At 38.6% G+C, this 24453-nt stretch overlaps 1 protein-coding gene across 4 annotated transcripts in view; it reads right to left on the reverse strand.

Annotated features, from left to right (window-relative positions):
- Positions 1–3303: 3303 nt before the first annotated feature.
- Positions 3304–24453, reverse strand: part of CNOT4 (CCR4-NOT transcription complex subunit 4) — a 187204-nt gene continuing 166054 nt past the window's right edge. For 3 of the 4 annotated variants that reach the window (XM_049774522.1, XM_049774514.1, XM_049774506.1), the window contains exon 11: positions 3304–4673. In XM_049774522.1, coding sequence (XP_049630479.1) covers positions 4372–4673 — 302 coding nt within the window. In that variant the 3' untranslated portion in view covers positions 3304–4371. Of the gene's footprint in view, positions 4674–5356; positions 5570–24453 lie in introns of all 4 variants that reach the window. The other variant, XM_049774553.1, reaches the window with a different exon arrangement.

Genomic DNA, 24453 nt, shown 5'->3' on the forward strand with positions numbered 1-24453 from the left:
CCATAATTTTAAAGCCTGCTGTGTCCAAGAACAGGTTCCCACCAACAAGTGTGGCTGTGAAGAAAAGAGAACACACAATTTCTACACACTGCAGAGGAAGGGAATAGGTTACAAATAAAGTCTAGCTCAAAGCAATATTGAAAAACAATGTCTAACAACTTAAAAATCCACCAGACTAATAACTGAGAAAGAATTATGTGTAGACATACAATATTTATCTACCACATTTACCTGAAGTTATTGGAAGCTGTACTACAATAGGATAATATTAAAAATATTAAGCCAGGGGCTTGAGATGTTGTTCAATGGTGAAGCTTATAGTTTGTGTGCATCAGAACTAAGTGAGATTCCCGGCACCGCAAAAATAAGCAAAAAAATAGAGCAAGAATGGAAAGAGAGCTTCAAGAGGTAAATTATAGGGGCCGGAGAGATAGCACGGAAGTAAGGCGTTTGCCTTTCATGCAGGAGGTCATCGGTTCGAATCCCAGTGTCCCATATGGTCCCCCGTGCCTGCCAGGAGCAATTTCTGAGCGTGGAGCCAGGAGTAACCCCTGAGCACTGCTGGGTGTGACCCAAAAACCACAAAAAAAAAAAAAAAAGAGGTAAATTATATACTTTTGCACACAAGGCCCCAAATTTAATCCTTCCAGCATCACCAGTTGTGATGCTTGAGTACTGCTGGGTAGCCCCTCTCCTATGAAGTTATGATTTTTGCTTTTGGAGGGACCATGCCCTGTGGTGCTCAGTAATCACTCCTGGCTAGGCTTGGAAAATCATATGGAGTGCTAGGGATCAAACCTAGGTTGGCCACATGCAAGGCAAGCTCCTTCCTACTGTACTACTTAAATGGCCCTGACCCACTTAGTTAACTATTGAGACCTAGGAAATGGCGCAAAATTAGGGTGCACGCATGGCCATTGGATCCCTGGAATGAGGCATTCTGTGCACTAAACATTGAGACCCAAATTTTGGGCCAGAGGGCAATCAGCACTGAGACCCCATCATTGCTGAATTCACTGGACCTTAGTTCTTCCCCAGATTGAGCTACTTTTGATCAAACCTTAGAAAATATCTATTGTCTTCTTCTGGAGACTTATTAGCTGATGTTCATGTTAAACAAGCACCCCCAGAATGGGTTTAATTTTTATTTCTTCCAAAGGAAGGAAGCCAGAGTGAGCTCAGACCCTAGGAAGAGAAGAGACCAGTCCCTTCAGAATGATCTCTGCTCACTCAGAATCCACTTGCTTGATTGCCTGCCCAGATTTACCCGCAACCTTTCCTCCTCTTCTCCCGAACTGGCTTTGATAAACCTGCTGGGGCAAAGAGCTTCTGTTTGTTTAACTTGAGTTCTCCTAACAGATTTACTCTAAAAGCTACACAGCTTTTTGCAAGAAACGGCCCTTTCCTTTCCTTAGCGAGTTCTTGTTGACTATTTAGCTTTTAAAAATAAAACCACACTGGGTCAGAGTGATAAAGGATAAGAAGTTTGCCTTGTATTCAAAAAGTTTGATAGTCTGAGCACCACCAGGAGTAATACACCAACTATACCACCCCTGAGTTTTATTATATGTGAGCCCTCCAAAAATAACCCCCCACCTTATTCAGGATATATGCTAAGGTGGCAAAACTCAAAAGTACAATGGGGGGGATAGGAGTGATAGCACAACAGGGAGATTATTTGCCTTGCAAGCAGCCAACTAAGTTCGATTCACTGTATCACACATGGTTTCCCCAAGCCTGCCAGGAGTGATTTCTGAACAAAGAGCACTGCCCAAAAACAAAAACACATAAAAGTACAGTTGGAGCAGGAGGTCTAGTAGACAATTTTTTTTGTTTTTGTTTTCGTGTCACACCTGGTGGTACTTTTGGAAGGACCATGGCTCTATCCCTGCCTCTATACTCAGGTGCTTGGGAGACCATATGACATACTGGGGATTGAATTTAGGTCTGCCATGTATGAGGTAAGTATCCTACCTGCTGTACTATCTCTCTAGCCCTTATTCTTTTTTTTTTGGGCCACACCCGGTGAATATCAGGGGTTACTCCTGGCTATGCGCTCAGAAGTCGCTCCTGGCTTGGGGGACCATATGGGACTCCAGGGGATCGACTCGCGGTCCGTCCAAAGCTAGCGCAGGCAAGGCAGGCATCTTACCTCTAGCGCTACCGCCCGGCTCCCCTTATTTATTCTTGATGAATTAGGTATCATTCTTTAAATGATACCTAATCTGTTTAAACTCCTCATATACACAAACCATCAAATGCATAATCCCAGCACTGCCTCACTCCTTTTCAAGTATTTTTTATTGAAAGCCATTATTTCAATATTATACATTCCACTCCTCCAAGGTCTGATTATAATTAAGTGCTATCAATTAAAAAAAAGGTCCTATATATTCATGTGTAGACCCACTACTTTTCAGTGCCATGTAAAGATTTAGGAAACGAATGCAAATTTCACACACAAAAAAAATTAGACTACAGTTTCTACCTCTAGTACATTTTTGTTTAACTAAAACAAATCTCAAAACTAAAAAAAGGCATTAATAAAAAATCATTCCATGATCAATATTTCTGTGATGATATTTAACAAAATCCCATTTCCAATTTTTCAAAACTGGTTAGAAATGGGCTTTTCTTTGTGTTTGGTCACAAACTGAAGTACAAAATCAAGATAAGGAGAAAAACCATGTGAAAATAGAGAATATTAAGATTTGCATTATCTTACTTAGTTCATCCTACAAAGATGCCTTTCAGTGAATTGACAGAAAACAGCTCAATCCTAGCTGAGATCTTTTCAAAGTAACCTAAGTCAAGACATACAAAACATACAGATTCTAAGGAACCCAGAGGGACCATTTCCTTTGCTCTCTTTCTTTTGGTTAGTGGCATAATCATCTCTCTAGTGAAATTTCTGCCCACCAGGGCACTCACAAGAGGAGGATATGAAGTGCTCCTGCCAAGTTTCTCCCAGAGAACCAACATCTCAGCACATTCAACAACCCTATCTGCTCCTGGGACACCTGAGGCTTCTCAGCTAGAGGGGTTGGTCTTCATTAGACAACAGCTCAAGGCAGCCTCTCCCACAGAAAGTCACTGGAAGAGCAATTCTCGTAGCTAAAATATGCTCTTCTGATGGGAGGGACTAATCCCAAAGCGAATGGTTTTCTAGTTTCTTCTAAACCACTCTTCTCATGGCTGATGGTGTGAACCCCACAGAAACCCAGGGGAAGGCTGCTTTCGCAAGAATGTTTCAAATTCACACACAATAAAGTGGAAAAACAATAAGCAAGCAGCACCCGAGAGTCATCATCAAGTTTTGTTTTATTTAAGATTTTAGTTTTAATTCTGAAGAGGTACATTTCTTTGTGTTTAGTTTTAGCGTCAGGTTATAACCAGGTTTGTTTTCTTTTCTCCTGTCTTTTCAATACTGCACAAACGTCCAGAATCTACAGGGTTAAGTAAAAGCTGCAGGCAAGGAGGTCAGAGATTGGCTCCGGATGGTGGCTGATGGGCCCAGAGCAGTGCTATCTCACAGTGTCCTAGTCAGGTGGATTTAAGGGAAAAGAAAAAAAAAAATTCTGGCAAAGGAGACTGAAGAAATCACTTAGATTTCAGCTCTTATGCATAGGTATGAAGTCTATGAATACATTCATTTTCCTTTTAAAACATTCGAATTCACCTTAAGTCTAAAGCCCCATTTTTCCCTTCTCCTTTCATTAAAAAGCATTCTCCATGCCTCTTTCTAAACTCTTTAGCATATATAGGCCTGTTGCTACTACAATTTTTCCACCAATATTCAATAAATTTTTTGCTATATGGCACAAAGTCCTCTCCACCAATTTTCCACAAACGAATTATAAATGAAGTGAAATTAAAAAACCATTTCCCTGCAATGATGATAACCTGAATTTAAGATGGATGCTGGGACCATTGCTTTTCCCCAAGCATTTAGCAATCTCATTTTAGTTCACCTGGTTTTCCAACTTCTGCAGCATTTATTTGACCTTTCCTAGATTAATCACCATTTTCTGCTAAGCAGATTATGTCATTATTATGCGCAACAAACAGTAAATTTCTATATATTGAGACTGCCCTTTGATTTCTTTTTCTTTCCCTTCCTTAAAAAGGCATTTTTTAAGAAACATTCAACAGTGTCACTCAAATGCTGGATCAACAGAAACTTACAATTTTAAAAAAAGATGGTAATGACCCTGTGATCACATTTGCATCTGGGGGTAGGGAGAAAAAAAAATTGATCAGGAACTGGATTCTTCAGAATGTGAGAGATGACAGGGTAACTGTTGGTGAGCTGAGAGGGAGAAAACGTGGAGGGGACAAATCCTGTATTTCCTATTGGTTTCTCCTCTGTCCCTAATGGCGGTCCAGTGTTGAACTCTGTAGTAAATCTGTGGGGGTTTTACTGGGGGGTCTGAAGGCTGTCTGAAAGCCTGGGGGTGGGGAGTGGAAGCTGGAAGGATTTGAAGGAGGAGGGTAGGGATTCCAACTGGCTCTGTGCGCGGGGATCTGTGTGCTGAAGGGGGCGCTGTGGTGGGTTTGTGAAGGAGCAGCACCGGGGCCGTCCATCTCTGTGAGGGCCTGAAGGGATTTTAGCCAGTGTGGAGGATTGTCATCTTGAAGAGAGTCTAAACTGTTTCCTGAAGATGCTGGAATACCTAAGGAGAGAGAAACAAAACAAAACAAAACAACAAGAGGGAAAATGATGAGTTTGTGCAGAAAGAGTAAGAAGTTCGTCAAACAAAAATGTTTTAAGTGATTTGCTTATCCAAAACCAAAAACAAAATCAAAAACGAAGACATGACCGTATTAAAACTCTTTCCAAATCAGACTTTTGGAATCTAGGTCCTTTAAATCTCTTCCATCCATAATGATCACGGTGTATGGATCACAAAATCCATGCCTCCCCTTCCACTACAGAACCACGTCCCTGGGATCCCCGAGAATTATATCTGTTAATCCCCAATTGTGGTTCTCCTTCTTTAGTAGGGAAAACACACACACACACACACACACAGATAGCCTTATAATAGAGAGCTTTATTTTACAAGTGGAGTACGTCCTTTCCAAAAGGTAAATCAGATCCTTTTATACTGAGGCCTATAAGTGACATATGTGCTATTCAGATGTGAGCACCTACTTATACCAGAAGAAACAATCAGGCATGAAGAGTCCCCTCACACCTGTAGTTAACTGACACTGCGTGGCTTGTGGAGGGAAGCCAGCCAGGCTGCTGGTGTGGCTTTGTGTAAGAAATGGTGTTGAAGAGACAGACCTCAGTGTTTAGTGCTGAAAACTAAATGGCCGGCAGTCAGTGGAGCTGAAGGAGCGAGAAAGTTACCTGTGATGATGGCTGGGTCTGTCCAGCTGCCAGGGCTGTCCCAACTCAGGCTGTCGGTGGTGGCAGTGTTGGACGTTGGTGCACTGTGGTTGGCGTTGGAGGGGGAGGAAGAATTGGGCAGTCCACCAAAGTTGATGTTAATGTTGGGTAGAAGTGCCCTGAGCCCGTCCTGCCATTCCTTCACATTTAAACTCTCTACAGAACTGCTGTTGTCTGGGAATTTACCAACAAAAAAATGAAAGATAAAAAAAAAATAAAAGCTGACGTTAGAAACATATGTGGTTCTTTAGTGGTTAAGCGGGAGAGGAATTATTCTTTCTTTATTGAGCATTTTATGGGGTGTCCTAGTGAGATCAACTTGGTAAAGATTTTGCTTATGAGATTCAGAGCCCCTAAAATAAGTGAGGGAAAAACTGCTCAAGGATCAGAGAGAGAGCTTCTTCTTTTCCATATTAAGCCTCTTCACCTCGAACATTTGTAAATCAATAATCCACTTTGAAGACTCAATGCTCCAGAACACAACCTAGTCATGACTATATTATGGAGTTTCAGCTGGTGAGGCATTCAGCCAGCTGGTCTGATTTACTACGTATTTAAAAAGCAAGCCTGATCAATATTGGAGAATTTCTGAGCCCCATGAAATGGGAAGAAAAGTCATTTTATGAAGAATGAACATAAGCCCATTGAAAGAGAAAATTAAGCTCTTCCTGACTATAAAAATGGTAATGTACTTGAGGAGAAAGGCAGCAATGAATAAGCTTTGAGTGTGAAGAGATTCTACTCCCCTTAGTCATCAAGGGCAATGAGGCAGGGGCTACACTGCCTTCAGATGGAACCATTTCCAGCATGGTGTGTCTCTAACATCCCAACAGTCAAAATACCAGTCCTGAAGTCCTATCCTTCTCTTGGAACTATTTACTAAGAGCATCAAACAGGATAAGGCAACATATAAAGGCTTTTTATAAATTACGATGAAATTAACCTGACTATGACCATCCAAGATGCAGAGTCTAACTGGGTGAGGGGAAGGATAAAGTTTGACTGTCACTTAGGTTAGTTGTATTATTAAATTCAAACTACAAAACAGGTTTTGAAAAGAACATAAAAAGCTTATTTCTGGGCCTACAGAACTGATTAGCAATTGATAATGATAATATTCCATCACATGTATAGTCTATGCTACTTTTGAATTCAGAATGTTCTTCTTATAATTTTGTTATATATCAATCTATGGGAAACTTCATTATGTTTCAGCTGGTGAAGACTTTAGTCCTAACGATCTATTTATAAAAAGACAAATTACCATGACCAAGTGCAACAAGTCATCTAGGTTAACTGAGATGAAGAAAAGCATACAAACAAGGCAACAGAAAACAAACCCTTCACATTTTCTATTCCAGTCACTGCCACTTCCTGAGTTTATCCTGCCATTTGTAGAATGCTGTGATGTACACATGACCCCTTATCCTCTGCCTACATCACAACCTAAGGATCAATTCCTATTTGTTTCATCTGATCCTTAGATTGTGACACAGGCAGGAAGAATTGCCTGTATTTGACAGGAAAAGGAAAAAAATATCCAGAATTTTTACCCAAGATCATAGACTTTGTGTTATGAAAACCTAAACCCAGACCCCATCTAAATGTTCTGGCTTCACTTTATTTGCTTTTACTATGCTCTCTTGATCTACTACAAATACATGGGCATGCATGTGTGGACATACTGTGTATGTATATGCGTACTACGTTTTATTTTCAGGGTTGTTGGGAAATAACATGACCTCACACATTAAAGGCCTGTACTTTATCGTTGAGCTACAATCCCAATTCTATTAACCAACTTTTTAGTGGGCCAAATACTCTAGTAAAAACCATAGGACCCCAGGAACCATGATTAAAAGGGGGCAAATGAGAAACACAGCAGTATTAAGTATATCTAGCAGCGTGATTACCAAAAGTAGAGAAATATTTTGGCTGAAGGAACAAAGCAAACTTGGAAGTCAGAGAGGTTGACTTCTACCCAACACTATCATTAACTTCCTGCCCCCTACTCCAACCTCCAACAAGTGTTAAAAGATCACAATAAGGAAGTCCTAGAATATCCTCAAAGGCACATTCTCTAATCTTCAAAGCAAACTGTCAGGTGGCTTTTCAACCAGAAAATGAATTCCAAATAAGAAAAAGTTCCTGGAAAGGAAATATAATACTACCCCACAGGAGGATGAATTTATTACCTATGTGGGAAGAACGTGAGGGAGATGTTCTTGAATTTGATGGCTGAAGCCATAAGAAAGCCCTCCGATGTGAGCGGGGCCTTTATCGGTCAAAGTAGAAAAAAGGGAAAATAATGCATGATGCATCATACCAATTTTCTCCTTACTTTTTGCGTTACATTTAGCAAGAAGTGAGAGCTAAGGAATTGTTCCTTCATTTCACATTACTAGAATATTTGCATTAACAATTAGTATTACAATAAAGCTATAAGAAACCTGCTCATAAGAGCAGGGAAAGGAGGATCCAGAGGGATAATCTGTACTTTTCTCTCAAGTTTTCTGTGAGTATAAAGCTGCTTTAAAGTCTTTTTGATAAACAAAACAGTATGTTTCTCTGAACTCAGGAGAATGAAACCAACCAAGAGATTGCTAAAGAAATTCACATCTGGCACATGATAAAAAGCGAATTACTCAGCTGCTGCCAATTGGACTTATTATAAGATACTTTGCAGGAAGCAGGATTAGTTTATAACCCTTAGACCAGGGGTCTCAAACTCAATTTACCTGGGGGCAAAGTCGGGGTGATCCTTGAGTGCAAAGTCAGTAGTAAGCCTTGAACATTGGGAGGTGTGACCCAAACAACTAAAACAAAATAAAACAAAACAAAAAAAGATTCCTCTAGGGCAGGGCAACAAAATGTTGTATGGAGGGCGGCAAACGGCCCACGGGCCATGAGTTTGAGACCCCTGCCTTAGGCTCTTGCCACAAAACAAAATCATGGACCCTGACAAGGTGAAAGCCTGGTAAGATGGGCAAGGAGTTCGCATTGCAGCTATGAACGTCACAAAGAAATAAATGAACTGGAGTCTTCTGATGTAGCTCTGAGGAAGAGTGCAAGATTTTCCTCTGCTATTGCTATCCTAGGTGATGGCGTGCACATATACGCACACACAGAAGGCAAGAGAAATGAAATCAATAAATCCCAATTCCATCAAAACAGCTGGGCCCAGTCTGACATAAGTGAAATTCTGTCCCTTATTTCCTCTCCTGTTGACCCCAACTGCCTCTAACCCAAATTTATTTGGGTTGCAAGAAGTTTTCGTAATTACGTTCCTATACATATACCAGGATCTCTCTTTTTCAAGCACACTACATTTTGACTGCATATGTATTATGTAGTTTTTAACTAACTACATTAACTACATATATATTATTGCTGGGAGAGGAGGGCTCTTCTATGCATTGCAGAATGTTTAGCATCAGTATACATCATGCACATGCAGATGCACACATATAACCTTGTATACACACTCATACACATCCATATACACATACCTATTGAGATAGTCAATGAAGCATTCAGAAAATTCCACAAGATTCCTAGGCTAAGATAATCTAAGATTTTTCTCACTGAGCTCAACTTGACATAATTCCATGTTCCTTTATTTATTATAGAACTTCACAAAGGGATTAGATCTTATATGAACAGGTCAGTAATCTAGTGGAAAAAACACTGAGCTGAAAATAAGGCAGACTGCATCAGGAAGGTCCCCAATGGCCATGCTTACAACTTTGGGCATATAAGTCTCTTAAGAGCCAGAATGTTACTTTGTAAGTAAGAATAATACTTACTTTACTCTTGTAGGATTAAAGAGAAGGGAAAACTAGTTGGTTTTTCTTGGGGGAGGGGTGGAATCACACCCGGAGGCACTCCTTGCTCTGTGCTCAGTAATCGCACCTGGCAGGCATGGGTGACCATATGAGATGCTGGGATTCAAACCACAATCCTTCCTGGATCAGTTGCATCAAGGCAAATGTGCTCTCTCTCTGGCCCCAAAGAAGAGAAAACTATTTGCTATTCGAAGTCCATTTATTACTTGTCTAAATGATGCCGTGCATCAATTGTTTTCATTAGTCCCAATACTGAGCAAAGTCAGGGACGAGGATGTGTCACTCATCACAACCAGTAAACCAGTATGCGAAGCCACCTTCTAGAAATACAAAGTCCCATCCTCATTCTCACAGAGGAACCTCAAAGTCAACCTAATAAGGCTTTCTACCACCAAAATGCAAATACAACTGAGATTAAAAAAAAAAAAGGCACCTTCAATTTCCCACAAAGACTGGAAAAGACTAAAGAATAATGAAACTCAAACTATTAAATGTATATGATATTAAAATTGATCATTTTAAAACAATTTAGTATCAGACTGATCATTGAGGAAAGGCAAGATACTTAAAAGCATTTTTGAGCCACACCTGATGTTGTTCAGGGGCTTACTCCTGGCTCTACACTCAGGGATCAATATGGGTCGCAAGGGATAGAACCTGGATTGGCCATACACAAGGGAAGTTCCCTATATGCCTATCATTCTGGCCCCAGGGAGATATATATATATATATATATATATATATATATATATATACACATTTACTAGATAACTGGTAAGTGTAAATGTTTTATGTTAAAAATGCAATTTGTAACATATAAGCATGTAACAACAAAATACTATTTCTGTTTTTCAAGACCTTGAGGGCAGGAGAATGGATATAAGAATTTAAAATGCTTTCTTTCTTTCTTTCTTTTTTTTTTTTTTTTTTGGTTTTTGGGCCACACCCATTGACACTCAGGGGTTGCTTCTGGCTATGAGCTCAGAAATCGCCCCTGGCTTAGGGGGGACCACTGGGGGGGGGAGGGTGTCGAACCTCAGTATGTCCTCTAGCACCGCCGCTCCAGCCCTAAAATACTTTCAAAAAGCAATATACCATACTTTATTTTACAGTAAAAGTATGCTCTCAGGTTTTCTATCTTGGGTCACCTTTTATTAAAGGGGAAATGGTTAAAATTCTTTTCTTGTTTGTAATTTTTGGGCCACACCCAGTGACACTCAGGGGTTATTCCCAGCTATGCACTCAGAAATTGCTCCTGGCTTGGGGGACCATATGGGACGCCAGGGGATTGAACTACAGTCCATCCTGGGTCAGCCACGTGCAAGGCAAATGCCCTACCGTTGTGCCATCGCTCCGGCCCCTGAAAATGGCTGAAATTCTAGTTAGCACGTGTGTACATGCTGTACATAACAATTTAATCACACACGGAGTTAGCAATTCTAGTTTCAGCAACAGCAGTAACCACCAAAATGATTCTAAAGTGTGTTACAATTGCCCAAATAAAAGTCCAAGCCGCTATTTGCTAAGTGTCAAAGTACGAAAGCAAGTCAAAAGCTCTGAAATTGAGACTTTCTTTCTCAAGGAGCTTAGAAGCATAGAGCTTTAGAGAATGTAAACAGGCAAAAAGTCCAACAACCATAATGTAAGTCACAGAAGAAACAACTGTTGGTGTTCAGGGCTTACTTCTGGTTCTGCACTTAGGAATCACTCTTGGCAGTGCTCAGAGGACCAGATGGGATGCCAGAGATCAAATCTGGGTTGGCTGTGTACCACGCATACTAAGTATTATCAATAGATCAAAGTATTATCACTCTGGTCACATGTCCACAAGTTCTATCTATCTGTAGAAAGCCTTCACCTGAAAGGATATTATTCAAATGGATTTCATGGGTTGCAGCATCAAAGCAGGAGCCACTGGGAAGAAAGCAGCCAAGAACCAGGCCCACACACACTTTCCCTCTCCTTCAATTTTTATAGGGTACCATGTAAAATCTCATTTTAAACACATGACTAGCTGCTGAAGTCAGATGTGTGTGGCATAAATATGGTAAGCTACAAATGTGGTAAGAAGAACTCAAAAACGAAAAGATGATCCCAATTTTTTGTTTCCCCGGACACAACTGTGTCATTAGGTCAGGACTGTTTGGCTTCTCCTACAATTCTTGCCTCTGTCTTCTTTTGGGTGAGCTCCTCCCTAAATATCTGTTCATTAAGCAATCAACTCAGAGACCCTATTAATTAAACTAGCTTGATGTAAATGGACACATTAGCCATTATTTTTTGCTTTCATGTTTTTGGCATGCAGCTTGGAAATCCATTGGCTACTTCTTTTTTAACTGCAGATCCCAGGGCTAGACCTCTTCTGTTGCTCTCAGGTGGTCAAACTAGGGAGCAGACATTGAAAATCCCCATTATAAGATACTCCTAAGGGCTGAAGAGTTAACGCCTTGCAATGAAGTGAATCCATTAGATCCCTAGCATCACATATGGTTCTCCTGAGCAAAGCCAGAAGTGATTCCTGAGCACAGAGTCAGAAATACACCTTGAGCACTAATGGATCTGTTCTAGTCTTAGTTTTTTGTTTTTGTTTTTTTAAAGGTCGTGGTTACTCCCAGAGCCTCAAAGTTTTCTCAAAAGTACTTAATTTCCTTTTCTCTACTACTATCCTTTCTGTTAGTTCAAATAAGGGGCTTTCTCTAGTGGTTAGGCTACATAATTAAACCAAAATGTCTTGCTATTGGTTGCTAGATATCAGAAAGTGAGTCTCCATTCTGGAACTTCTTCCCAGTTAGACTGAATCATCTTCATGAATTAAAAAAACAACAACAACAACACTGCACCCAATTCCACAGATTCTGAGGTCCTGGAGAATGTCAAATTCTTCAATACTGGGGCCAGAGAGATAACATGGAGGTAAGGCATTTGCCTTTCATACAGAAGGACGGTGGTTCGAATCCTGGCATCCCATATGGTCTCCCGAGCCTGCCAGGAGCAATTTCTGAACATAGAGCCAGGAGTAACCCTGAGCACTGCCGGATGTGACCCACAAAACAAAACAAAACAAAATAAAAACAAACAAAAACAAAAATAAAAAAAAACCTTCAATACTGACAGCACAGTAGGAACACATCAAATTATAAGGGAAAGCAGCATAGTAGCCAACTAAGCTAAAAAAAAATAGATTTTTCAACAGAAACAGCTTAGTACACTCTCAATGACTTAACTCCATTGTGAAATATAAAATTTTCACAAAATTTTTTTACTGAACAATTTTAATGATTCCATTTTACCATTTTGATGTAAATGTTTTTTGATGTAAAAAAAACAAGCAATATAAATTATTTTGTGCCTGTTACAGGTGTAGACTGTGATAGGTGAGAAATGGGGACAATGGTGGAGGGAAGGCCACACTAGTGGTGGAATTGGTGTTGGAACACTAAAAGCCCAAAACAACTCTGTTATGAACAACTTTGTAAACCCTGGTGCTTAAATAAGTAAATACAGATACAAAAATATTTCCTTTTTAAAAGTAACGAAACAGGCACAAGCTTATTTGCCAAATTAAAGAGCCAACTTATAAAGGAGCTGAAAAAGTATTCTCCCCACTCCTCGACCCACTCCATTTAATTCCTATCTCATAATACTTTGAATCAAAGAATTCTCTCAGAAGAGATACAAATCCTCCTGGGAGCAGAAATCAGTTAAGTTTTGAAGGTTCCAAAGAAAACTGAAGGAGAGGAGCTACTGTTTGCAATTTCTTTTAAATAAAATTAACATACCAGAATTTTTTTCTTTGTTTTTTTGGGTCACACCTAGCAGCGCTAAAGCATTACTCCTGGCTCTGTGCTCAGAAATCACCCCTGGCAGGCATGGGGGACTATATGGAATGCCGGGATTCGAACCACCATCCTTCTGCATGCAAGGAAAACACCCTACCTCCATGCTATCTCTCTGGCCTCGGAATTATTTTAATACAAAATGTTTTTAAAGAAGTAAAATATAGTTGGGCCTGAAAGAAAGCTCAACAGGCCTGAACACAAAATTTCCAACAAGTTGTCCTGGTTTGATCTCTACATCACATGGTTCCACAAGCAGAGTCAGGAGTAGTCCCAAGCATAATTGGATATTTCCCTCACTAAAATAATAATAATAACAGCAGCACTGATTCCTGTATATTACGTACTCAATTACAATAGGGCCAACAATCTATTAGGCTGCGTCTTAACTTTATTTTTAAAAATGAGGAGACTGTAAGATTCAGGTAATTTAAAGAATCTGATTCATAGTGTGTGCTTAGTGGCAAGAGTCAACACTTTGGAGTCAGTGTGGGGTTGATTACTTTGACAATTGTAAACTATAATCCTGGATAAATTCTTTAAATTACCTGAATCTTACAGTCTCCTCATTTTTAAAAATAAAGTACGTAATAGTACTTTATATATGTATATGTACAGCCGATCCAGGACCAAAGGTGGTTGGTTCGAATCCCGGTGTCCCATATGGTCCCCCGTGCCTGCCAGGAGCTATTTCTGAGCAGACAGCCAGGAGTAACCCCTGAGCACCGCCGGGTGTGGCCCAAAAAACAAACAAACAAACAAACAAAAAAGATAAGAGATCATAAAAAATACCAGGACATTTCAAACTTAAGTGGCGGGATTCTAAATAGCTTGTTCTTCTCTAGAAAGATGTTCTTTCTGGATCTTTAAGCCTTTGGGGGTGGGGGGAGAATTAGATCATCTGATGAGAAACAAAAATTTAGATGCTTGCTATTTGGAATCTTTTTTTTTTAAAGGGAAAATACTCATGATGACTATATATAAAGCTATATAATTTTAAGAAATTATAATAGGGGTCGGAGCTGTGGCTCAGCAGTAGGGCATTTGCTTTGCACAGGGCTGACCTAGAATGAACTGAGGTTTGAACCCTTGGCGTCCCATGTGGTCCCCCAAGCCAGGAGCGATTTCTGAGTGCATAACTAGGAGTAACGCAAGCGTCACTGGATATGGCCCAAAAACAAGCAAAAAATAAGTTATACTAAATGGAGTGAAAGACAAACTTAAAATTTAATGCATTCTTATGACCACTGACTAGACTAAATTCAATAAATATGAACAAGCAACTGAGTTACATGGAAGAGAAAGACAAGAGCCAAAATAAAATAACCCACCACATCTGCCACTGGGAGGTTACAGCCAATCATTTAAACAAGCACAGAACAGAACTTCTCTGAACAAAGCCCTAGAAAGAGAAGCAAGATGAGCCTAGGAATTCATCACTCAGGAAAGATAAACAGGTAACTGGAAAGATTTCCCCCTACAAATTACAGAACTGAACAATAGATGATGTCAGTCATCTTAACAACTTTGATGTTAAATCTACTAGAAAATAAACATAAAAAAAAATAAACATGAGAAATTTGCTCCCAAAACATCTCTTTCCCAAAGTAAAAATGAAGGAAACTTTTAGTCTAAACTCAAATCTGACCAGCAAGCAACTGGTGACTACTGTGAACAAAACAGGAATCCTAAGAATATGTGACATAATTTCAGGCCTTGAAGAAATAAAGAATGAGAATACCAGACTCGACAGAACTTTCAGATATTTTCACAACTATCACCAGGTACTGCAACCAAATCACCTATCAACATGCTAGTTTCTTTTACTGAGTTCCTTTGGGAAAGGCAACCCAATTTAATCTTTATAAATAGCAAATAGTTCCTGAACCTAAACTTTAAGAGGTATTCAATGTTTCCTAAAAATAGTCCTGGACATTTATTCCAGTTTTTATTTTTATTTCTATTTATTTATTCTGCGGGGGTGAGGGGTTGGGGGAAGTGCACAAATTTTCAGAAAGGACAGGAAATGGATATGGATGTCTGGTGGTTATAAGGGGCAGGATTCGTAAGTCACAGACGTTGCTAAAATTAACATCCAAATTATGCAGTAGTATAACGTTCTAATAAACTGTGGAGAAATTTAGAAAAATCAGCTATTGCACAGGGGTAAATCTCATGGGATTAGATGTCAGAGGCAGGTTTAGAAAAAGATGGACACAGGTGTAGAACCTACCTGTACAAATGTTATTATCCTAATCCTCGAGGATTAAAATCAGAATCCATAATGATCTGAGGCTTGTGATAAATGCTGAAGGCAAGAAAAACTACGTTTGAGAGAGTATAGAATTAAGAGAGCCTCAGGACTCAGACTGCAGTCCTAACGCCAAGCCAGAGAGGCAGAGCTATGCCGTTCCATCTTCATTTTTGCTTCTTTCCATCTTCTTTATAAAAGAGCACAATCCTCAAACCAGAAAGAACATATTAAGCAATGTGGGAAAGTGAACTGTAAATCAATAGAGGCAAAGGTATGAAAAGAATATCTTTCCAACTGAAATGAATTTCAATCTTTAGGCGCAACATGAATTTATGTCCTAGGCTATTAACCCTCACAGATAAAATCCAAAAGCCACTGTTCAGTGCCAGAAAAGGTGAAAAGGGCAGATCTTAGAAAAGCTACATGTACCTACTGATTTTTGGGTAAAGTTCTGTGACAGATAAGGAGCTAGATGATATACCTTCAAAAATGAGCGTGATGGGGCTAGTCACCAACTAGTATATGCTCTCCATATACTTTTATGTTATTTGAGGGCATTATTTTAATAGGGGGAAAAAGGGTTTTGTCTGAACCTTAATTCCCTTCCAACTGAAATATACTTACGTTAAACATTACTTTGAGAGTTTCTACTGCCAACTGTTTCTCACTAGAAATGTCCTTCTCCACTTCCTCTTTCCTTTTCCATCCACTGATATCAATCCCATAAAATAGTGATCAAATGAGAGTCATAGTGCTTTTATAGAAATAACTGATCATATCAAAGTAACGATTCATTTGAATGAGCTTGCTAAGATGTTTGTCCCAAGTATTAATTTAGCAGTTCCTGGTAGATAAATAATTGGGGGAGGAGGTTTGGGGTGGCACTCTTTGGGATAAAGTGGCACAGAAGGGCTGAATAAAAGCAGAATTTAGAAGAGCTTTCATATACCCTAACATACAGTGATGTGCATGCTAAAATTTCCTATGATTCTGCTCATTCAACCTGGACTCCATCCTTTTGAGTATATTTAATAAGTACAGTTAATTTAAACATACAAATTAAAAACTCAATGTTAGATATAATAAAATTAATCATTAAAACTCCAACTATTCTTAAACTTAAATTCATCACAAAATATTACTAATAATGTTACTAATAGCATTTGTGAATTATTTTATTATCACAGTGTTTTCAAAGCAAACTTGTAAGATGGTAATATTGAAACACTATGAAGTCTAACTATGCCAAATCCAAATATATAAAATTGAACAAATATGCATTCAGGCTTTTTAAGAAAATGTACTAGGAAAGCACATGATGATAGGATCCAATTGTGTGTGTAGTAAAAGGATCTAATGGTTTTACTAAAAATTCAGAGAGAGAGAGAGAGAGAGAGAGAGAAAGAGAGAGAGAGAGAAAGAAAGAGAGAGAGAGAGAGAGAGAGAGAGAGAGAGAGAGAGAGAGAGAGAGAGAGAGAGAGAGAGAGAGAAATGTGTCTAAATAAGTATGTAATGTCTAAATTAGCAAATGCACTACACTGGGGCAAATCACCAATGATACCCACATTGATTCTGTTTCCTCATTTACAAAACAGGAATAATATCTACCCCATGGGATACTTTTATTTTAAAAATAACAATAACATAACTGCAAACTGCAAGGGAATATATAAAAATTAGCAATGAGAACAGTTTCACTGAAAAATTATTATCTGATAGTTATCTGGCAATATTTGATCACAGCTACATCATTATAGTAAGATCTGAATATAGTATTTCAGGGAAGCATTCGCTGTCAGGACAAAATAGAGATGTAGAAGAAAACTAACAATAGGGAAAACCAGAAATGTGCGCAATGTAAAGTGGCTCAAAGAACTAAATATGTTTTATTTATGCCTGAAAGTTTAATTAGACAACTGCCTTGACCTATCTAACACATAACAATAAGACCAGCTTTTAGTTCAGCAAAGAGAATAAAAAGTAATAAAATACTTCAAGTTGCCTCAAATAAGAGTATCCCTACATAGGAAAGTAGTAAATTCCTCAGATAGTTTACCTATAAAGAGTCTGGGGAGTTTTTTTTAATTGAGGACCAACGAGATTACACAAAGGGCTGGAGTACATGTTGGCCCAAGTTCTACTCCAAGAGTACATATTCCCCCAACCCCTCAACACTGCTAGGTGGGGCCATAGTGCCTGAAAGCATAAGTGGGCCTGCCAGCACTGAACTGTCAGCCTGCATAGTGCCATCAAGAGCACTCTTTGGGAGGCTCCAACGATTGCCTGACAGAGCACTCGACCCCAACGAAGAATTTCATACACTTTCTAAACTGCATACATATTTTAGGAGATGAACATGTATTTGTATCACAAATAAGATATTAAAGATAGTGACTTTCTAAACTGCATACATATTTTAGGAGATGAACATGTATTTGTATCACAAATAAGATATTAGAGATAGTGAGTGTTCTTAAGTACAATTTTAAAAGATTAGTGTTCATCGGGACCAGAGAGATAGCATGGAGGTAGGGCATTTGCCTTGCGTGCAGAAGGATGGTGATTTGAATCCCGGCATCCCATATAGTCCCCCAAGCCTGCCAGAAGCAATTTCTGGGCATAGAGCCAAGACTAACCCTGTAGCACTGCCAGGTGTGACCCAAAATCCAAAAACAAAAGATTAGTGTTCATATGTGGTGTATCAGAGTAGGGTCGATTTTAGAAAAATAAAGTTAAGTTTTGTGAAGGTGCCCAATTTGGAAGTAAAAAAAAAAAGTAGAAAGATAATGAATATCATAGTTCTAACTCCTGTATAGATGAATGGAATTCATGTTTCCATTCTATGTTTTGACACAAAGCAAATCCAAGTTCTTCAGGTCTCCAGAGGTAATCAGACATCACTTTGTAAATCACTAATTTTCCTTTAATTTATTCAATGTCTCCTCTGTACCATTTTCTCTGGAGCTTGATGCATTACAACCTGTTGCAGTCTCCTATGAGACAGGCTCTTGCTCTGCTTGTTTTTGCATTTCTTTAGTGGATCACTGGTTTGGTTAGTGACAGTTTTTGTTTGGTGCTCATAAAACATTTTTATGAGGATAAAAGTGTCTCTCCAAGCTTGCATTTAATCCAATCTTTTGATCCTTATGTCGCATAGTCTCAGGTTATATTTCTATTAAAATTTCTTATTTCTTAGAAAATATGAAAATTAAAATTTCAGTTTCCATCCACATTAATGATTTCCAGAAATTGTTATATCAAACTTAGTTTTTCACTTCATCTAATCAGACAGCTCATTTTGTTCCGTAGATCATTTAGATTCATCTTTTTCTAAAAGATGGCTCAAATTAACATGAATTATCTTGATCCCTCAAAATGAATATACTATTTTCTTTCTTTTGGTTTTTGGGCCACACCCGGCAGTGCTCAGGGGTTTACTCCTAGCTGTCTGCTCAGAAATAGCTCCTGGCAGGCACGGGGGGCCATATGGGACACTGGGATTTGAACCAACCACCTTTGGTCCTGGATCAGCTGCTTGCAAGGCAAACGCTGCTGCGCTATCTCTCCAGGCCCGAATATACAATTTTCTAAAATATGATTTTAGTCAAATTCTTCAAAATCCAGTGGATTCATTTTAGTAGAAATTAGCTTTCTATTAATTTCTTAATAAGAATTATAAAATTATTTAATTTCAGAAAGTTTCATGAAATGAACCTAAAAGTAATGAAGTAGATATGGGTATAGTCATGGTGATTATTTTTGTTTGTTTTGGCTTTTTGGGGGGTCCACACCCAGTGATACTCAGGGGTTACAACTGGCTATGAGCTCAGAAATCCCTCCTTGGTTGGGGGGGGGTCAATGGAATGCAGGGGATTGAACCGAGGTCCATCCTGGGTCAGCCGCATGCAAGGTAAACGCCTTCCCACTGCGCTATTCCTCCGGCCCCTAGTCATGGTGATATTTTTAACCCAAAAGGCCAAGTATACATCTTTAAGAGTTTATTCTGATTAAACTATTAGCTCAGTTTAAAAAATATTGTTGCATTATTGTTTTGATACTGCTTTTACAAGCAAATGTTTTATTTTTAAAAACAATTATACTTTGAAATTTCCTTAGCTATGCAAAATGTATAATTAAAAAATACTATTTTTTACTCCTTCCTCACCATTTATTCAATGCCAAGGGAAAATGTTTCCAACTTTCAAAAGTGGTTTCAATGTAAAGATTAGCCCTACTAAGAAAGAATGCATATTTTTCAGACCTATAAAAAACAACATTTTGTTGTTGTTTTATTTTGAGGCTACACCCAGTAGTGCTCAAGGGCTACTCCTGGCTCTGCGCTCAGTATTTACTGAGGGACCATATGGGTTGCTGGGGATCAAAGCCAGGTCAGCCACATGCAAGTATAGCCCTACCTGCTATACTTTCTTCCGGCCCCAGGAAGAGAGCATTTTATTTATTTTTGGTTTGGGGCCACACTGGTGACATTCAGGGGTTACTCCTGGCTATGCACTCAGAAATCGCTTCTGGTTTGGGAGACCATATGTGCCACCAGGGTTCGAATCACCGTCCTTCCTGGATCAGCTGCGTGCAAGGCTATGCTATCACTCTGGCTCCCAAAGAGAGCATTTTAAATGAGCCTGATGAATTAACTAAAGAGCTGTATGTTCACCACTAGTCCACTATGGGATCTTAGTATATGAATCATTTAAAGTATGTATCGAAGTGTTCGTAACTGTTGAATTTGGAGGACTGTTAGAGGTGGTCTTAATAGAACCCATTCTCAACCTGTGTTATCTTACTGTGAAGAATTGAAAACAGGAAGGGCAGAGGAAAGAATGGTTAGATGATTACAATCTCAGCATGCAAACCATAATTCACCATACCCTGGAGCTTTACACTAGCAGTTGATCAATTATAGTCAACAAAAATCTTCTATTAAAATCACACATTTTTTAGTATGCTGAATTTTGTCACAGAAGTCTTTAGAAATGTCCAAAATAGGTGTTTTGTGGGGTAGGGGAGTAGATGTGTTATTTTTGTGCCACACTTGGTTGTACTCAGTGCTTGCTTACTTTTGGCTTTGTACTTTAAGGGCATGGGGACAACATAGGGGCCAGGGATTACACAGGGGTCAGCTATGTGCAAGGCAAATTCCTTACTCACTGTCCTAGGTAGAATAACCAGAAATGGGGGAAAATGAGCCACACTAATCTTATACGGTCAAAATTTTAAAAACCAATTTTGGTATTTATAAGTGCAGTTACAGTACTTAAAATGCAGTTTGAAGAAAATGCATTTTGATATAAAAGAAACATATATATGATAAGTTAAAATACAAACACTCTTTTGAAAGCTATTAATAGATTTCTTATTGGAGAACAAACAAAGCACTCTGAAAAAACACTCAGCAGTCTAATAGGGATCTTTCTCTTTTGAAAAAGGAAAATTCAACTCGTCATGGATTCTGTAGAGGAATCAGAGGTAGTGGTGATTAAGGTCTAATCAAGAATCCCCTCTTTCATAGTTGTAAGTCATTGGAAGAACTGGATCCTTTGAGGAAAGAAAAAGAAACCCGACAGAAAAGTGGGAACAAGCAGTTAGAATAGGATACATGCTAGCCAAGAATTACAACCTAGAAAGCATGTTCTAAAGCAAAGACAGAAAGACTTGGCATTTATTTGGAGATTACATAAGATCTCTCTCTGTAATACATTTCCTTCTAATCACCTCCCATTTAAAACATAGGTGAGGTCTTGGGATTTTATACCTAGCAGCAATGACTACTAATGTTCAAGATATGTACAACATATCTATTTTTAATTGGAGGAGGCTATGGTTAAATTGATTTGAATGTTAACAGTTTAGAAGTAAAAAAGAAACATACCTTGTAGCAAATCTTACCCTAAATGGGGAGGGGACAGTAAACATGTATCAATAATCCATAATAATTTTTAATAAGAACTTATATTTTTTTAGTTGAGAAAACATAGGCGGAACAATGAATGGTATGTAAACCCGTACATAGCTTAAGCTCGGTGAAAAAGTTGATGAAGTCATTAGCCCAGGGCATCCTTTCTTTAGCTGGACACTTAATAAAAAGCAATAAAGGAAAAGAAAAAAAAAAAAAAAAAACCAGCTCCAGGGAGTCAGACTTCTTGCCAACATACAAAATGAAAATGTTTAGTCCCATTTCAGCAATGTTCCAGGTCACTATGTTCTGTTCTGGAGGCACATTATTTGAATTTGCAAGACTGTTAACAGTGTCACCACTAGTATAGTTCTTGGGATAAGATCTCACCATATTAGGAAAAAGCACTAGTCTATGAATGTTGATTGCAGTCAGTTTTCCTGCATATCCTCTTGAAGATGGTGATGAATTATCATCTTTAAATCCTTGTGGAGCTTTCCCTCAGTTTCATTGAGCCGAAAACCACCATCTCCTTGATCGAAAAGAAGATGAGTAGATATGCTTTCATTTTACATGGTGTAGCATATTGTAGCTCTTCAAAGGTTAAGTGTGAGTTTCACACTTAAGATGTGGGTGCAGAACATCTTGGTGCCATTCTCTAAGATTTTTTTTTTCATTTGGTAATATTAGAGATGCCACCATTCTTGTGATGCATGTTGGTGCGCATAAAGGCTCTTTGGCACTGTAGAAAAATCCTGGGTTAAATTGAATCCACCTGTTTTGCTCCTTATTATGGTCTGACATTGGCAATTCTTTGCAGATTATGTTAAGACTGCCTCAAACGCGCGCGCGCGCGCGCACACACACACACACAAAATACCAGCCTTTCCCTACTACCATATCAACCCAATTATTGGACTAGAAAACCAATCCATTTTCTCCAGGTTCGTTTTAGTCCTTGTGTTCCAAGGATAACGATTGACTTTGTACGTACGTACACACACACACACACACACACACACACACACACACACACACACACACACACAGTTATTGGACTAGAAAACCAATCACACACACACACACAATTATTGGACTAGAAAATCAATCCATTTTCTCCAGGTTCGTTTTAATCCTTGTGTTCCAAGGATAACGATTGACTTTGTATACACACACACACACACAATACCAGCCTTTCCCTACTACCATATCAACCCAAAGTTACTTCACTCCAAGAACTTTGGGTCACATTTAGTACAAGACTGCTTTGAAAAGTTAGAGCAGCTGGATTTCTGCTGATATACAAGGTTGAAAATGGTAGACTAGTGCTAAATATTATAATAAATTGAAAGACACAATAAAGGAAAAGATGTGTTTTAAATCTTGTCCTTTTTGTCTTGTTAGTTACATTATAAAAGCTAATTTAGATAATGAGGACAAATAGAACTTTATTTATTTATTAAATTTTTTGGTTTTTGGGACACACCCGGCGGTGCTCAGGGGTTACTCCTGGCTGTCTGCTCAGAAATAGCTCCTGGCAGGCACGGGGGACCATATGGGACACCGGGATTCGAACCACCCACCTTAGGTCCTGGGTCGGCTGCTTGCAAGGCAAACGCCGCTGTGCTATCTCTCCGGGCCCCAAATAGAACTTTAAATTGTAGTTTATGATGTAGCTATGGAAAAATCATAATCCGGTAAGCCTTATTTATTATCAGATCTTCAAAAGGAAAACTGTTCAAAACTATTACATCATTTATAGCTATGAAATGGAAGTACTTCAGCATCTTTTTTCTTTATCATTCTTTCCCTAAGTTTTTTTTTTTTGGGGGGGGGTTGGGCCCACCCAGTGGTGCTCTGGGGTTACTCCTGACCGGGGATTGAATCTGGGTCCATCGTGGGTCGGAAGCAAACAAGGCAAACATCCTACTACTGTGCTATCAATTACTCTGGCCCTTTCCTTAAATTTTTAAAAGGAAGGTGTGTAGATTAGAAGTAGGAGTAAAACCTAATGAAAAAAGAAAAACAAAAATAGATAAAATGTTTTGACTGGGGTGAAGTGGGCACCAGTATTGTATCTTCAGTGCATTTAAATTAGGATCTATTTCCTAAAAGCAAACAAAAACACTAGAAAAAAATCTAAATATACTATATATCCTGAACAAAAATGAATCAGAATGACTTAGGAATAAACATAAAAAAAAAATCACATAGAGGGCCAGACACTTTCCTCTCTTCTACAAGGATTAAAATGAAAATTATTATATATAAATCAACATCTATGCCCACACACACTCTCATTTTCAACCTGGTATCCATACAGAGAGGTAGGCTTAAAGATGCATTCCTTTTCTTACATGATGCCTAGTTAAATGTCAGGAAGAGTTACTGTTGCCATTTCAAACTATTCAAATAGTGGCTTCACCAGTATTTGTATGAAGAGAGCAATAATTTTAAAATTATCTTGCCTACAGCTTCTTGATGTCCAACAATGGGATACTTTAAGGTTTAACATTTGCCTTTTAGTCTATTGAATAAAGGAGTTTAAATGCAGCGCTTATCACAGAGTCCCCAACAGAGAATAGACCCAACATTATACAATAAAGTGAATCATATATTCTAACATTATAAATATTAATAAATTAACATAATATTTTAATGACTGACTTCATTTGTGTCTGTACCACTGAATTTACATTAATTTTATGTTACATAAATTTTACTCAATTTAAAAAAGGTACTTTGGGGGCATTTTATAAGCTGTTATATGGAACGAAAGTGTATGGGGTGTTGTTTTAGAGTCCGAATAAAAAACAAGAGGTGAAACAAAACTGTTCTGAGCACAGTATGCTGTTTCATCAGCCTAGTGCTTCCAGGAACTTTAAATTAATCAGAATGTGTGAACAAAGTCAATCGTTATCCTTAGAACACAAGGACTAAAGGAACCTGGAGAAAATGGATTGGTTTTCTAGTCCAATAATTTCCAGTAATTTGATAGAAGTTCTAGGTACTTGAATTCAACTCTCAAGTGACTTTATTGCTTAGAAATAAACCATTTTAAATAACTGTAGTAGAATGCTTGTCTCGAATACAGGCAGGGGATGGGAAAGGGGAGAGGGAATGTTAAACTGGTGAAAGGGGTGTTCTGTTTGTGACTGTAACCCAACTATGATCATGTTACTTAAATAAAAAATATATTAAAAAAAAAGAGG

The sequence above is a fragment of the Suncus etruscus genome, chromosome 1, assembly GCF_024139225.1.
Source record: "Suncus etruscus isolate mSunEtr1 chromosome 1, mSunEtr1.pri.cur, whole genome shotgun sequence".
NCBI lineage: Eukaryota > Metazoa > Chordata > Mammalia > Eulipotyphla > Soricidae > Suncus > Suncus etruscus.